Raw genomic sequence first — 17327 nt, 5'->3', positions numbered from 1 at the left:
CAACTGTCTGTTGTGAAACAGACAGTTGTCGTCCATTCTACAAAGTTTCATCAAACTAAGAAAGCATATAACAGAACGAGGAAAAAAAATATGTATCCAGTACTTGGGAGGTCCTTGTTATAGATAAGATTCCAGGCTTAAGCTAAGAAACCAATCACTTTTAGCCACTGACATTCTACACGAGACTGGTTTCTAATAAAGGTACATTCTCTCCTACCTATAGAAACTTAGTGGATTTGTCTACTTGAATGCCTTTACTAACCGAGTCCGCAGTTGTTCAGAAGCACAATAATTTTTTTCTAGTATTTCACTACTAATTTTCTGCTCGGAGCTCTGAACTTATTGGTTTATGTTTAGACACGCTCATGATTTAACACTTTTCACAAATCATTTATGACCGAACAAAAACTAATACCTTATAAAATACAAAAACTACCTTCTATATTTCCTGCTACTTTTGTCACAGACCATGCAAATAACGAAAGGTTTTTACCGTATTGTACTGCTTAACGTTCCTCGTATAATTCGTACGAGACTTAACATAAATTTGTACGTATAATTAATTTTTACACTTTTTTTATTTTCGTTTCTCCTTACTTTTTAATCCGTTTACAACTAAATGTTCCGTCACATAAATCATAACTACGTTCGAAATTAATTACTGGACGGTATATTAATAGCGTACGTTTAAACACAACCAAACTAATACTATTTAGCTTAACACCCGAGGCAGAAAAGAACAAACATAAACAATAAGTTCGATCACCAGAATATAATGTAGGGAATGCAGCATTTTTCACGTACCTTTAAACTCACTGCTTTGGTTTGTTTTGGATTTTGCGCAAAGATACACGAGGGCTATCTGCGCTAGCTCTCCCAAATTTAACAGTGGGAAGGCTACTCTTTTACCAAGGAACAGTGGGATTGACTGTCACATTATAACGCCCCCACGGCTGAAAAGGGGAGCATGTTTGATGCAACGGGGATTCAAACCCGCGACCCTCAGGTTACGAGCCGAGTGCCTTAACCACCCTGCCACGCCGGGCCTACACTTACTGTATTACATAATACATATGACAATACGAGACTTTGTTCATTGTGCATGCCAAGAGAACAGGATGAAACGAGTATACTGGTATATAACAATCTTTATTTCTATGTTGGCAGTTGTTGGCAAGTTATATAGTTGACATCATCACAGTTTCAGAAATACCTAGGAACTTTACAAATAAAACCTACAGTAGTATTCCAAACTAAATTTCTTGCAAATGTATTATGCTATCACGTTTTCATATAAACTATTGTTTCAAAACCTTAACCCAAAATATTAACGTATTTTTCTCCACAAAACATAACAACTAACACTAACTACGAGCTTCAACTGGCAGTTGGAAGTAAACAGTGTCTATGTAGTATAGCTAAACAAAGTACCAGTTTGTTTTTTCGCGTTATTCATATACTAAAATATCAACCTTTTATATACATGATCAAAACACAAAATCAATAAGTCAAATATAAAGACATTAGTGAAATACTATGCGCATAAAATTTTGATCATGTGGAATTTTATTTCTCAAAGAGTAACTCGATCTGTTTTCATTTTCCAAAAAACAGAAAAGAAAAGAGAAATACCTAATGACACTGAACTCTGGCTACATTAAGGTAACATTTCTGGTGCGCTACATACTCTTGTCTAATTCAGTCATACGTCAATGTTTTGTGTTTTTTTACAAAAAATGTTTGAAACAAATAGAAGATGGTTTGAGTTAAGGTTCAATAAGTCAGGACCCATTACTCTTTCTTGCGTGTTATTGGAACATTAGCTTGTGCTAGGTAGGCCCAAAGTTCTTTGGGATAGATGGAATAAGGATAATGAGAATGCATCATGTTTTCTTTCTTTAATTTTTGGTATCGTTCACCAACATCTGATGTTTGAGAATTCGCCAGAAGGGGTTTCGTTGTAGTACTATGGAGTTGTTCTGGGGTTGTTATAATAAACTGGAAGGTATTAGATGTATTAGGTGTTTTCAAAATGTTCGGTCCTTCTGTTTGAGTGTTTGGTTTTTTTAACTTTAAAGATGAACTATTATTCTCTGCTGTTGTAGTGGAAACAGGGTCTATTTTCTGAAGTCTTTCTGGCGACTCGCTCTTCGTGGGATTTCCAAATTCAAAGAGATTTTCAGTATTGTCTTCATCTTTCACCGGATCATTCACAGCTTTATCTATACTTGTGGTTAAAGTTTTATTGTTTCTCAAACCTATAGATGAAACTCCATTTTGCTCTCTTCTATTTGTTAAAACTTCATTGTTCTTCATGTTTGTTTGTGAACTTTCGTTGATGTTCGTAGATGTCGCTCTACTACCACTATCATTCCTATTTACATTGGAAAACTGATCGCTAACCGTAACTGTAGTTGTCACGGACTTCGTGGAAACTTCAATGTCACCTACAGTCGTGTTCATACCTTCACCGATGTCCACAAAGCTTGTCAAATATTCCTTTTTGATTGCACCTAAAACTTGCCCTCTATTTTTCTCAGTTTCAAAATGTTCAACAGAATCTAGTATTTTCGATGATGGAAGGTTTCTACGATTAGAAAAAGAATAATTTCTTTTAGGAAATGAAGATCTTGATTCTCTAATCTGGCCTTTATTGGTATTGTCTGTAAGCATTGAAGTTGTTTTGGTTGAATCTGGTATTGGGTCGTTTGAAGTTGATGACCTAGTCTCGCCATTAATGCTCACTGTTGAATGACCATCACTATGGCTGTTCCACTGGGAAATGGATGGTTTAACAGCTCTGTAACGTTTGCCGAAAGAAGTTTGTGAATCTTGTGTAATTTGGTGGTCATGATTGGTATAATAATTTTCAGATGAATGTATATTCCTCTTGGAAGCGTCTGAAAGTCTAGGAATATTATTGTGTGAAGAAACGGAATCCGTTACGACTTGTGACGCTTGTGGATAATGGTTGTTTCCAGAAGGTCTCGAATTGTCCAAAGTGTTAGAAGGAGGTTGAGCCTGTGACCATCCATCCGGATACACGTCACCCCAGGCCTTATAGCCTAAAGGCCCAGCTTCATAATAGACAACACGGAGCTTTCCATATGGATCAGTGTAACCATAACGACCTCGAACGATCCCGTTTTCTTCGCGATATTCCTGACGAAAGGAGTGAGCTCCAAAGAGGCCCGTGTCGTAGCCGAAATTATATGTTCCTCTGTCTGTTTGGGAATGATATTGAATCGGATGGTGTACGTAGTCTACCGCTAATACAGCAGTAACAGTAACCAAACCGATGAACGAAATAAATAACAAATCCTGAAATACAAAAGAGGAAACGTTATTCAACCACAAACTGGTATTAGATGAAGCAAACTTCAATTTTTACTGATTTCCATTTATCACATATTAAATAATATACGACGATTATCGTGAAACAATATTCGGAAAACTTTTAAATAGTCTTCTCTATCTTATGATCTCAGCTTGTATGTTTGCTTGTAGTGAATCACAAAGCCACTCAATGGGCTGTCTGTGCTCTGCCCTCTACGGGTATCTAAACCCGTTTCTAGCACTATAAGCACACAGACACTCCGCTATGCCAGTGAGGAACTGCTCTGAGCTAAAGTATACCAATGAACTTTTCTTTTTCTTAAATTCATCTAACAGCAAAGGATAGTTTGAAATTCCTGTTTTTAATGGCACGATATACTTTTAAAAACGAGCACTTGGTTGAAAACCATTATTTTATACTTACACATATGTTTATAGATAATAAAAATCTTTTGTTTTAAACTACCATAAGCTTCTTACAAGGGTGACGGAACGTAAACAAAGTAACCTATTCAATGTCAACCGTTTACAGTTTACTGTGATGTAAATATACCAAATTTTAAAATCAATTCCGTATATGTTTGTCGTTTAATGATTGGTTCAAGTACAGCCTGTAACATTGCTGTATATTAATCATTTTAACATACGTGCCCATGTTAAAGTAAGCCGTAGCTAAGAGCCTAGTTAGAACTCACTGTTTGAAACATTCTTCGTTATATTGTGGTCTCATCGTTACATATTCATGTTACTTAACGTTATTTATCTAGAATTAGGCTTGGCATGACCAGGTGGTTAGAGCATTGGACTCGCAACTTCAGGGTCACGGGTTCGAATCCCTATCACACCAAATATACTCGCCCTTTTAGCCGTAGGAGGTGTATAATGTGACTGTAAATCCCACTATTCATTGATAGAGAAGTACCCCACAAATTGGCGATTGGTGGTGATGACTAGCGGCCATCCTTCTAGTCTTACACTGCTAAATTAGGGACGGTTAGCGCAGATAGCCCTAGTGTAGTTTTGTGCGAAATTAAAAAAAAAAACAATATGTAGAACTGTATTTTTATTTTCAGGTATAAAGCACGTGTATTTATTGGACCTTCTGGTCAATGATTAATAAGGACATTTATTAATGTTTCTGACTTGACGCACAGTTGGAAGAGCTTATGCTTAACGGATATAAAGATGGAGCAGGTGTTTATAAGACCCGCTAACCTTGACGAGGTTTGCAAACCATGTGACTTTTGTGCCAGGAGAAGTTTTTAGTTTATTTTACAACAACAAACAAATAATATATCTTAGACACAGTTAAGTGGTATAATCTTTGTGTTCTTAGTTTTCCAAATTATTTTCTTATAAAATATGCACATATTACTGATGACGCTTTTGATAGCATGGTATCTAACAGCTGAGCATGCCTAACTGGTAGCTGATATCTGGCGTTTCTTCCAGCTAATGAGTAACTGAAAACTAGTGTTGTTGTCGATTATTCGATACCTGATAGCAGGTGTTGCTTCTAACTAATTAGTAACTGAAAACTAGTGTTGTTGTCGATTAATTGGTAACTAATAACTGGTGATGCTGTCAATTATTTGTTAACTAACAGCTGATGATGCTACAAAGTATTCTGTAACTAACAGTTAGTGATTGAAGCGATTATCTGGTAACTGAAAGTTGGCGATGCTATCAATTATTCGGTAACTGACAGTTTATGGTAATCGACAGCCGACGTTTAAGATCTCTTTAGGATTGTTGTTTCCAGCTCATGATACAAACACTGGTTTGTGTCTTACTGTACGTGGGATGGGTCTCATTTAACGTCTGTTTCTAATATCTTGTTCACTGACCCAACGTTAAGTTGTTGTTGAAATATCTGATTCAGGTTAACAGGAGGTTAGCCTTCGATTTCAGCCAGCTAGAGTTAAAAAATAATGGGCGTTTGCTTGCGTTATGGATGATATACATCTTGTTCGAGAACCCAGCTATTTAGGAACAATATTTCTTCATATTTTCCTTATGGTTCTTTGTAACACTCGTAGCTAATTCACAACAGAGTACTGTGATCTGGCAACTTCCATTTGTCCAGTAGACCTCCACACGATCCAAACCTTCAGATATGTTCCTCAAATCCAACTATGGCTCACGAACAACTTTGAATAGCTTAAAATATGAGATTAACTGTGAAGTAATATCTAAGATGAGTATGTGCGGGACCACCATAAGTGAAATGTTCATTTCAGTTCACATGACTGACCAGATACTTAATCGTGCCAAACATTGAACTAAAGCAGTAGTTGATAGTATTCAATAACAATGGTTTTCACCTTGTCATAACCGTAACTGTAGCATGGCCCGATTCTTTAAATACATTGTTATGTGCACAGTAGCTATCCATCCCATAATACTTTACTCATTTTTACGCGCACACAAAAATTCGACAACTGTTTTGTTTGTTTGTTTGTTTTTTTGAACTTCGCACAAAACTACTCGAGGATTCTCTGTGCTAGCCGTCCCTAATTTAGCAGTGTAAGACCAGAGGGAAAGCAGCTAGTCATCACCACCCACCGCCAACTCTTGGGCTACTCTTTTACCAACAAATAGTGGATTGACCGAACGTTATAACGCCCCCACGGCTGAAAGGGCGAGCATGTTTAGCGCGACGGGGATGCGAACCCGCGACCCTCGGATTACGAGTCGCACGCCTTAACACGCTTGGCCATGCCGGGTCACAAACTCGACAACCAACGTTGATAAATTTCATTTTAGATACTGCAAAAAACAAAAATAAATAGAAAACTGTAATAAGTTTTTTAATCAAATGTTTAGAAAGCAGAGAAGAAAATGATTCATCTCCAAAAAATCAGAAATTGTAATTATATGTCAGGTTTCACTTATTGCACAATCAAATATTGCGTGAATTCACTTCGCGCACATGTAATTTCTATAGAACAATGGTCCTTACGGATTTTTTTTTTTGTGAATTACAGAAGTGTATTCTTCTTAAACAAAAAGGTGTTTGTTATTGTTTGTTATTAAGCACAAAGCTACACAAAGGGCTATCTGTTCTCTGTCCATCACGGGTATCGAAACCGTTTTGGCGCTATAAGTCTGCAGATATATATATATATACACAACTGTGCCATTGAGGGGATGGGGGAACAAAAAGTGTCTTCAGAAGATTTTAAATCAGTTTCAAAAATCTGTAGGCGTCTCTAGGAACTTCTTTCATATGCCAATCATATTGATTATAGGGAGCCTGAGTTACAGAATTAATTTACTACAGGTGATGCAAATAAGTAGCTTAGGGGCAACTTAAACTAAAACAGTATACTATATTGGAAATGTGTCTTGTTGCATTGAGGGGCAAATGTTGGTGATAACACTAAATACATAGATTTGAGGCAAAACATTGTTGTCACTTTTAACACCAAAAATTTAGATCGCTTGTAACCTAGACTGAATATATTTTTTTCCTGATCAGTGTCTGGGTGACGTCTAAACATTCTGTGCAAAATATTCTCCAACTATACTAATACATTTTAGAGGTAGTACTTTGTAACGAATTTTCATGGTACTATTTCGAAATGAAACGGCATTATTCATCAGGACAGCTTTTGTTTGATGTTAGCCTTTTTACCATTCTTTATCTTTAATATTGAATAAATAAACGAGATTCTCGTTCTCACTCAAGCGACTTATTCACACAGAAAACTACCAAATAGCTGATAAAAATAGGTTTTCATATTTGGTTAAAAGTTTGAACACACTTGTGCTGTTTGAAGCCGGGAATGCATTGTGAAGTAAGCCTTCAATGTTTTGTTAAAGTGTCAGAGAATCACCTTTTAAAATAAAGGATAAATATTTTAAAACTGTCAGTTGAAAACACAGGCACGTGATGGTTTTCTTGTCTTGAACTTTTTACATGTTCTAAAGTAATTCTTGTAACCTAAATCTAAAACAAGCAATGCTATTTTAAATTTATTGTTAGCTTCAAATATAGAAATGATTGAGAGGGTGGAAAATGAGGATCATCTGTGTGCAAGTTAACATTGCTTTATTAGATTCAATACTGCATCATATGTAAAAAAAAATATTAAATATATATTTTTAACTACTGAAGATAAAATATTCCTTGTAAAAGTTTTGTTTTGTTTTTGAATTTCGCGCAAAGCTACTCAGGGGCTATCTGCGCGAGCCGTCCCTAATTTTGCAATGTAAGACTAGAGGGAAGGCAACTAGCCATCACCACCCACCGCCAACTCTTGAGTTACTCTTTTACCAACAAATAGCGTGATTGATCATAAAATTATAACGATCCCAAGGTTGAAAGAGGAGCATGTTTGGTGTGACAGAGATTCCAACCCGCGACCCTCTGATTACGAGTCGAGTACCTTATCCACCTTGCCATGCCGGGCAACAAATCTGAAAATGATATCCATTTATTTCCATCAATTACAAATTTTTCATGAATCATTATATGTACTTTTACATAAATGAATCACTTCCATCGTAATCGGGTCACATTTTGTTGTACTTAAAATTTTGACAACCACTGACTATAGATTTCTCTTACTAATTGCGACATGATAATCTTATCGATCATTGTAGAACCCACGAGAAACACACCGCTAGTATATAAACGGTTAAAGGCCACATGATGAGTCATTTCTGAATAATATTTGTTTGTGCCTTCGATTTGATATCATTATTTTTTCAATATTATTTATTCGTCGTTATGACAACAAGAGGTTGTGTAAATGACCCAAATATATTTTGTATACCTGTGGCAATTTTTTTGTAAATTTGATCTAAGTAAGAGATCTTTCTTCTCGATTGGTAAAAAATTCTTACGTAACAAAAGAAAGAATATTATTTTCGAAATCCGCACAGCTGAATTATGAAAAACCGTTATTAAAACTAAAACAACTTTTATGAAGCTTAAATTCGCAGACCTGTGTAATTAAACGCCAGGAAATAAAACATAAGACAGCTACACGAGAATGAGGAAACCTCGACTTACCTGTAAACCTAAAAAAGTAACAATACAATGAGCCCAAGACTTACCTGGTTATACATAACAAAAGCCTCAGGTATGTCTGCGATCGGTAATATTGGAGATGCAGTCGCTAGCAGGACTTAACGGGAGGTCTTTCCACTGCGCGTGAGTTTATAGGTTTCGGAACATGATCGAACGCTTTCGTTCGGACTTCTAACCACCTAGCGAGTCTCGGCTGTCCATATATAAGTTGTGTGGGTGTCCATTACTGGCAAATATCCAAGCATTTCATGCTGCCCCTCCTTTCTTTTTTCATTTCCCTTGCTGATAGCCCCAACCAAATACCTCTTCTAAACATTGCCTTTAAGGGTAAGGATTTTCGGCCACTACACGATAGTTTTATGCCCTTTCTTCCTAAGACTAACCTCATATGTCTATGTTATCTGTCACTCATCAGCTTGAGATAATGAAGACAATCATATTCTTCTTATAACCTTCGTATCCCTGATGATTCGCCACGTGTTTACTGATTAATTATTATTAATCAAAGTTTGTTAATCATAGACTTGAAACCAAAAAAAAATAAAATAATGTTTGAAACTAGTGAATTTGTTTTCAACCTTTCACTTTAAAATAAAATACATCGTAGTTTGTAGTTTTTGAAACACCTGGATATTTGATAGTACAAAAGAGTTAGTGCATCACCAGTGACGTCATATGTTAAATATTATATAAATTGATGACATAAAAGAAACAGGTGAATAACCGGGTTGACTGGTAGAATTAAATGGTAATTAGATTTCCACTATAACGGTGAATACTAACTGATGTTTTTAACTACAACATCTGAAGTTATATTAGCCATGGTGAAAAATTAGCACATAAAAAAATGAACTATACGAAAAAGCTCGAGTTTCTGGGTATTTTAAAATTTATATGAAATTATATTATTTAAAAATACCTATTAACTAGGCATCATTCTGTAAGATTACTACACCACACTTTATTTTTAAAAAAATTAACTTTGAGAGAGAAAGAAGCTTTTGAGTGCAGTGACCTTTAATAAACCACCTGGTGACGAAAATTGATATCAAAGATTTATTTTAGTATCGCAAGCATGTTTTACATAATTGTTTTTTGCTGACCATTGCAATAACATAAATCCTGTTTCCAAAAATAGAAATATGCAACATTTCAAATTTTACATAAAATTAGTTTTCATACATTTTCCGAACACCTTTTATTTGACGTAGAGGCAAACAAAACAGTATGTAATACTGCATAAACCCTTTCCAAAATTAAGTGAGGTTTTCTTCTACCTTGCAGCAACCACAGACGAAAAATATTTGGCAACCTCCTAAAATGGAAAAATTTATTATTAAAATTTGAAGTTAATCAGAAAGCTACTCACTGTACTATCTGTGCGGTTCCCACCATGGGTATCGAAACGCGGTTTCTAGCGTTGGAATCCCGCAGATACACCACTGTGCCACTATGGTGGATCGTGTTATAGAGCCAGTAATAGCGTCGAATTGAAGCGCATTTAGCTTTGCTTAACGCTATGCAAGACTATACAAAAATAATCTCGAACAAAGACATGCAGGACTCTTGAAATGTCAAAGCTTTAAATTACTTCAATAAGTTATTTCCAAACAAACAACAAGCTGTAATCCAAATCATAAATATGTATGTGTATGTGTTTCATAATTCATATTAACAAAACGAATTTCATTTAAAATGTAGGCTTTCCACCAAAGGATAGTTTTGTTCTTTGTATTAGTAATGTCGGTTCGTTTTTGTTCTCGTAAATTGTAGATAGGTTTACAAAAGTTATCGATTCAATTGTAGCAGAGCGGATTTGACGCAGGTATGAAGAAACAAGAGTACACGAGGGGAGATAAGAAATTGCGAAGGCGACGATTTAAGGTTAAGAAACTTTCATTTTCAAGAACTAGTACCCCCAGGGCTAGAAGGAGAGCTGTATTCGTTTTTCGCATATCGAACATCTGCTATTAAGTTATAGTAAAATCTTAAGTCCAAAACATGCGACTGAATTGAAAATAATGTTTTAATGGCGCAGAGATACAGAAATATGCAGCCTGTTAGCCGCTATTAGGACTTTTTCGTTCGATAAGAACAGCTTTCTAGAAATAACCATCTGATGTATAAAATAGTTAATCCTTTCTTGCTATACATGTATACAAAACAAAGAAAAAAGAAGCATACAAAAAAATCAACAGGTTTTGGTAATATTTCATTTTTTTCTTTAGTGCCTATATGTTAAATTGCTTAAATCTTTCGCTTATTTACATTTAGCTTCAAAATAATTAGATCGCGTTCCTGATAATAATAAATGTCAATAAAGATTTTAGTAATCTAGTACGAGAACTTTTTTTTTACCTTCTAGGAAGAATAAAAGTTTAATTAGCACTAAAATAGTGTGATAATACCAATTGTATCTGGCAGGAAGAATAAACGCCTAACTAACATTAGAATAGTACGAGAACAAACGTTTATCTGCGAGGAAGAAATAACGTTTTATATTCACAAGCACGGTACGATAATACGTTTTATCTATCAGGAAGAATAAACGCCTAGTTAGCATACAATGTACCCATTTGTCGAAAGCAGGACGACAGGTGACAAACAAAATTAACAAATTCATCATTTTGTGTGTAATAGAAACAATGGTATTGAAAAGAAAATTTAAACTGCTATTTTTGAAACTGTTCAAGTCACGTATGCGCATCGAGCCATTATAGTGGTGGCGAAATATTAAAAAACAACGTATACAAATAATTGAAAGATTAGTTAAAATTATCTCGCGAGCATTTTGTTCAATAATATGAAAAGAAATGATACTTAAAAGTTATATTTAGCATAGTAAACAGTGCAAAATTTATAGAGTTGTTTAAAGTTTCAAAGTCTTGTTATTGTTTTCCAAGTGAATGTAACAAAATAAATGTACAAACCTGATGCAGATTTATTGGTTTGACTGATGTTTGACACATATTCCCTAAAAACAACATTTGATGATGTTAATATAGTTGGGTTACATTTATTAAGTTTAACACTATTTATAAACTTGGAATAGTCATAATAACAAAAGAACCTCAACATCAACAACTATTAACACTTACGACTTTTACTTAGAGGCTTGTGACGACGTTCAACGTTATGAATGTAGGCCTACAGCGCATTCAAAGTTTAATATAAATAACTATAACATTATATAATAAGTCAAATACTAAGTAAACGCAGTATTTATAGTTTTTTAACACATATGCAAAGTCAGGAATTCGAAGCACAACCATGTTTAAAAACCAACCGAAATAACCGTTTAAGACGTAACATACTTATGATGAAAACATTACAGAAAGTTAATATGTTTTGTACGCTAGGGTAGAAACAGAAAACTCATGAAAATTTCAAATACAAGACTACAGACTTATTATTTCAAAATTACCTTAAAAGCACTTCTTTTTTTTTTCTTTCTTTCATTTTTGATAGTTCTTATGGGGTTATGTAATTAAGTATTTCTCTCCTGTAACTACCTGTGTTGTGGTATCTATTAAACATACGCAATACAAACGTGTGCTCGTTATTGTTAGTTAGTAATACAGCAGAAATTACGCATTTTCCAAACTCGTTTATAGGTATAAACGTCTTTAAAACTACCGATTTAATACAAGTCTAAATTACATAATGTACGTGGTGTCTTTTATCCTTAAAGTAGTTCGAACTGAATTTGGACATTTGAAAAATTCTGCTCTCTCGCCATTAGATTTCTTCTGTTTGCATGGATAAACAATAGGCTGTTGATACCGTGATACCTTTTGTCATCCCAAGGAGGTTTAAGTTGATATACAAAGTACCCTACTGAGAGTACGAATTCGTTCTTTGAATAACAACTGATTAAGACAGATTTTAGATTACATGGTTAACGTAAAATCAACGTGCGTTAAGCAGTTACAATAATAGTTTTTTTTGTAATATTGTGCTAAAAAGCCTGTGTGCGTTATATACATTGGAAGTTTTGGCATATGTCATATCTCATTCCCTAAAGTTGGTATAATTTCACAAAACTCTTAACAGTGTTCTTGTTTCATTTGGTCGTTGTCTGATCATGTGACCTGGAAGAATCAGGTACACCTGGACTTCTACCTCCATCCTTGACCATTGATTTGGTTCTTAAGTGTTGGATAAAGTCTACATTAATTTTTCAGTAGAGCACAACAGTAGCTAAGAAAATGCGTTCTTACATCGTGCAGTCACTACATAAATCATTCGCACAGGCCAGAGACCCTTTTCAAGCCGTATCCATGAATTTTTAATAAAGACACAGGCCAGAGACCCTTTTCAGGCCGTATCCATGAATTTTTAATAAAGACACAGGTCAGAGACCCTTTTCAGGCCGTATCCATGAATGTTTAATAATGACACAGGCCAGAGACCATTTTCAGGCCGTATCCGTGAATGTTTAATAACCTTTTTTTTAGTTTTCTGATATAAACTTTCCTATTTTTATGCATTGCCAACATAAACATGGAGAGATCCATAAATATAAATTAAAAACACACAGCATTAATTCTGTTTTCACATAAATAAACCTCTTTAAAACATAATTAACACAATAAACCTAGTTATTGTTTTTACTCAGTAGAAGGTGGCCATCGATTACACAAGGAGTTTACTAGATTTAGTGGTGAGAAGTACTCATATTTAATATTATAAAGTATGATAAAGTTTATTAGCGTTCGTAATAATTCATTTTTGTTAATATTTTTACAGAAGTAATCTTCTGGTTTACTTTGAAGTCTGTCTATTAATATGGAGATGTCTGTGTAAGAATGTTGAACATAAGTAAGAACTCGAATACACTTTCGCTCCTAAACTTTTATTACTCTGTTATGTGTTGTGATTTATCGCGGTTGAGTTTCCAGTCTAGCATGTTACATATTATGATTTCATATTGCCTAAAACAGATTTACATTTTAGTTTAGTTTTCGAAGCTGTAATAAACGCCGACTTATATTCGTCAACAAGAATGATACACACAGTTTCTTTCTTAAGGGAAATATATTTTAATATACAAGTAATAATACAATTTATAGTAATGATTATTACAAATAATGATGTATATACAAAAGTTTTACAAACTTACAAACAAGATTGAGTCTACTATCTGATTCACAACTTCCATGATATCTTATTTGGGGTTCACGATGAGTGAATTAATTTCAAGTTCATATTGGTACAGTTCACTTAACAAGGAGCGAGCTAATTCTTCGCTGATCACACGCGAATTTTTCGCAGTTGATGTTATATAATATCTTCATAAAACTTCTAATGTCTGATGTTAATCGGTTAAAGTTAAACGGTTTGTAATGTTGGAAATCTATAAACGTTCCTGGTCAAATATTTGTTGTTTCCTGATCAATAAGCGTTAATCACAGTTGTAGCTTCCGAGATTTATAGTATCATTACTGTAGCAAACCAACAATATACACTGTCTCTCTGCGTTGCGTTGGTTACCTTTTATAAGCTTGAGAAGATAGCTTTTAGAAATTTTGACTAATACAACAATACTGTCAGTCGCTAGTATTTACATACACACATAGTGAAATGTTGATTCTTACATTCGAGAATCTTCTACAGATTTAGTGAATAAGAGGGAGTTTCGCAATATAGAATTAACCACATAAGTTACACGCATTTGTAAATATATATTCAACTGAAACAAAGATCAATATTAAAATAAATATGTAATAGTAAATTCGTCACAACTGATAATTCAATCGATCAATATTTTCGAATAGAATTTTTTGTACATACACAACTACAACATGACAGTCCAATAGCAATCTCCAGCATGAAGCATAGTCACTCGTGCAACCGCGTGGCATTTATTTTGTCAGCTTTGAAAAGTGTGATTTTACTTTAATTTATTTACAGTTTTCTAAGACATTATATTTCTAATTTTCCTTATTAAGAATTTTCAATCCCCCACCCTAAATATAATTTATGATGTACAATGTAAAAAGTAGCCACAACGAACCCACATATTCGTTGTCTGAACAGTTAACGGATGTCGACTCAAGTAATTCAGTTTCAATTCAAACTCGATAACATCAATAAAATAAAAAGCTTTTGACATCAACTTATTGGACGAGAGAGTTGTTATTTAAATTGGCGTCTTATGTTACTAAACACATTGTAATACATTATTAAAGCTCAACTTAATGGCACCGCAGTACGTTTGCAGACTTACAATACTAGAAATCGAGTTTCGATGTCCGTGAAGAGCAGAGCACAGATAGCCCATTATGTAGCTTTGTGTGTAATTACAAGCAATATTATCGTAAGACATCTGAACTGTACTGATAGTTTTACTTTCAAGAATAACGTTATTTTACGAAACTGTTTGCATATCATTAGTTCTATCGCACTTTATTGTTGTTGTTGTTGAGATCTGAACATGAATGGTAAAATATTCAATTTGATTTATCCAGTTTCTGGACTGTCCCTTACTTAACGATTGTCAAGGTGATAATTTATATGCTAACCTAAGCAGCTACTTGTGCACTAAAATATTACCTTAAGCTGAGGAAACATACTGTAATAAACAAGGAACTATTGCACGAACAAATGAAACTGTTGTTAACATTAACTAAAGTCAATGTCTTAAGGAGGCACGTGAAAGTAAAAGTTCGCTCCTACACCTCTTCTTTATTCGTACGGTTCCGCCCTTCTTGGCTCTGGTTTCTTTTCTTTTTCTTCTTGTTCTCACCTTGAATAACTTCCGGGGAGTAAAGTGTTGTCATGATTTTGGCCTTGTATTACATCTATATTGTAACAGCCAAAAATTATACACTAAATATATAAAATTATTGAATCTCTATAATCCAATGGTAAAGTTGTGTAAATGTTTGCATAAATATTTTATTCAATAATGACGTAATTAAAATAATTAAAGCAGCAGGTTTTATTGATGAAGGTGACATATTTTAACAACACGGCTATTTGTTTGTTGTTATTAAGCACAAAGATGCATAATCTGTGCTGTGGCCACTACGGGAATCGAACCCGAATTTTAGGGTAATAAACTCACAAAAGTATCGCCGAGCCATCGAAAAGGGAAGTAAATATAAAAAGGCCAACTTCAGTCAGGGATACTGGACAGTTGCTTGATGGCCGGTTCATTTGACGCATTCTTAAAAATTGGTTTTAGATTTAAATTGTTTACCAGTTTATTCGGGACTGAGCCTGTAATGCCATTTCGGCATAGAATGTATTCAAAATCTAAAATAATCTGGATTTTTTTTATGGTAATATATTTTGGCCTTAAGTTAAACACAAAGTTACACAATACGATCTCTGTGTTGAGATCATAATGGGCATTGAAATTCAGTTTTTAGTGTTGTTAGCCATCAGACTTACCGCTGAGCCGCTGGGGGTACAAGACGAGAAATACACTAGGGTCAAGAAAAAATGACCATGCTGCAGTTAAAGTGCCTTAATAATGCACTTATATCAACTTAATATCTAACATAATTCCTCTTAAATAAAAAAAAAACACTTTTAAAGACATATGAGTTGAAACTAAAGAGGAAACAGAGCATCGAAAGTAGCAGCCATCTTTTGAATAGTTGGTCCTCAAACTTAGCTATGTTATAGAATGAAATATTAAGATAACTATAACCCTAAATACTTGGAAACTGCAAGAAAAACAAGGGTTAAGGTTGAAACCAACTGCTGTCATGATTGTTGGTACTATGTTTTATAGTTTACATATACTTCTAATACATTTATCAAATATTTGGATATATATATATATGAGCATAGAAATACAGAAATAAGAGTTATCAATAATTATTCAAATAGAACTAAGCCTTTCTTAGAATTCTATCAAATATTTATTACGAAACCATACTGTCTACAGAACGGAAGAAAATTAGTTTCGAAAATTAATTAGTTATATTTTACAAACTTAAAAGTAAGACGTCACAAAAGAAAACAATACAAGATAATTCCCATACTTTTAAAACCCTACTTTTGGAACGAATAAATATGTTTTTATTCAAACCTTTTTACTTCTCATTTAAAAATTTATTATACAAAAGAACTTCAAGGAGACCCAAAAATGAATTATCAGCTTTTCAAATGTTAACAACAAAACACATCGGTGTAATGTCATTTCCTAAAGATCAGTGTGGCTCATCTTGGACTGATAAATGTACTTAGTATATTTCAGGTTACCTTCTGGTAGCTCAGCGGTAAATCTGAAAGTTTACAACGTTAAAAGCCGTGTTTTAATACCCGCGATGACTAAAGCATAACGACAAACAAATTTTCAGTTTCATTTAAAAGTAAGACAAAGATATAATAGCAATGAACTTGAACTCTCGCGAACACACGCTGGGAATATCAGTCAACGCCGCCTACTGAGAAAAACATCGACAGCACTGAAGTGATAATAGCCATATTTGTTGGTTTCTATATGTGAGTAGGAGACCGTAATAAACTAACGGTAGAATAAAGCAACGTGATAATAAAAATAACCATGGCTATAAAAACGTATGGCTTTATTTAATCGTTGAAAATTTTTGAATAAGCAAACCTGTCACGTGTGTAGGTGCGTATTTTATGCATAAGCCACATTTGGCTATTTGTCGTATCCTTTTCATAGTTTGATTTGATTTGAATTTTTCGCAAAGCTACAGAAGGGCTATCTGCACTAGCTGTCCTTAACTTAGTAGTGATAAACTAGAAGAAAGGGAACTATTCAACACTCTCACCGCCAATTCTGGGGCTACTCTTTTACCAATGAATAGTGTAATTGACCTTCACTTTACGATTCCCCCAGGGCTGAAAGGACAAGCACGCTCGATGAAGGGTATTCAAACTCGTGACCCTCAAACTGCGACCCTTTCACATGAATAATGTTTGAAGAAAAGTGTTAAATATTTATGGAATAGAAAAAAAAAAAATCTCA

General features: G+C 34.3%; 1 protein-coding gene across 1 annotated transcript; it reads right to left on the bottom strand.

Annotated features, from left to right (window-relative positions):
* Positions 1-1130: 1130 nt before the first annotated feature.
* LOC143229826 (uncharacterized) lies at positions 1131-8565 on the bottom strand. The gene is made up of 2 exons (XM_076462635.1): positions 8401-8565; positions 1131-3321 (listed from the first exon to the last, which is right to left on the bottom strand). Exons 1-2 carry the CDS (start codon positions 8410-8412, stop codon positions 1792-1794), a joined length of 1542 nt encoding a protein of 513 aa, XP_076318750.1. The 5' UTR covers positions 8413-8565; the 3' UTR covers positions 1131-1791.
* Between the last annotated feature and the right edge of the window lie 8762 nt (positions 8566-17327).

This window comes from Tachypleus tridentatus, chromosome 10 (genome assembly GCF_004210375.1).
Source record: "Tachypleus tridentatus isolate NWPU-2018 chromosome 10, ASM421037v1, whole genome shotgun sequence".
Classification (NCBI taxonomy): Eukaryota; Metazoa; Arthropoda; class Merostomata; order Xiphosura; family Limulidae; genus Tachypleus; species Tachypleus tridentatus.
Note: the sequence above shows the minus strand (reverse complement) of the source record. Positions and strands in the feature narration are given on the sequence as shown.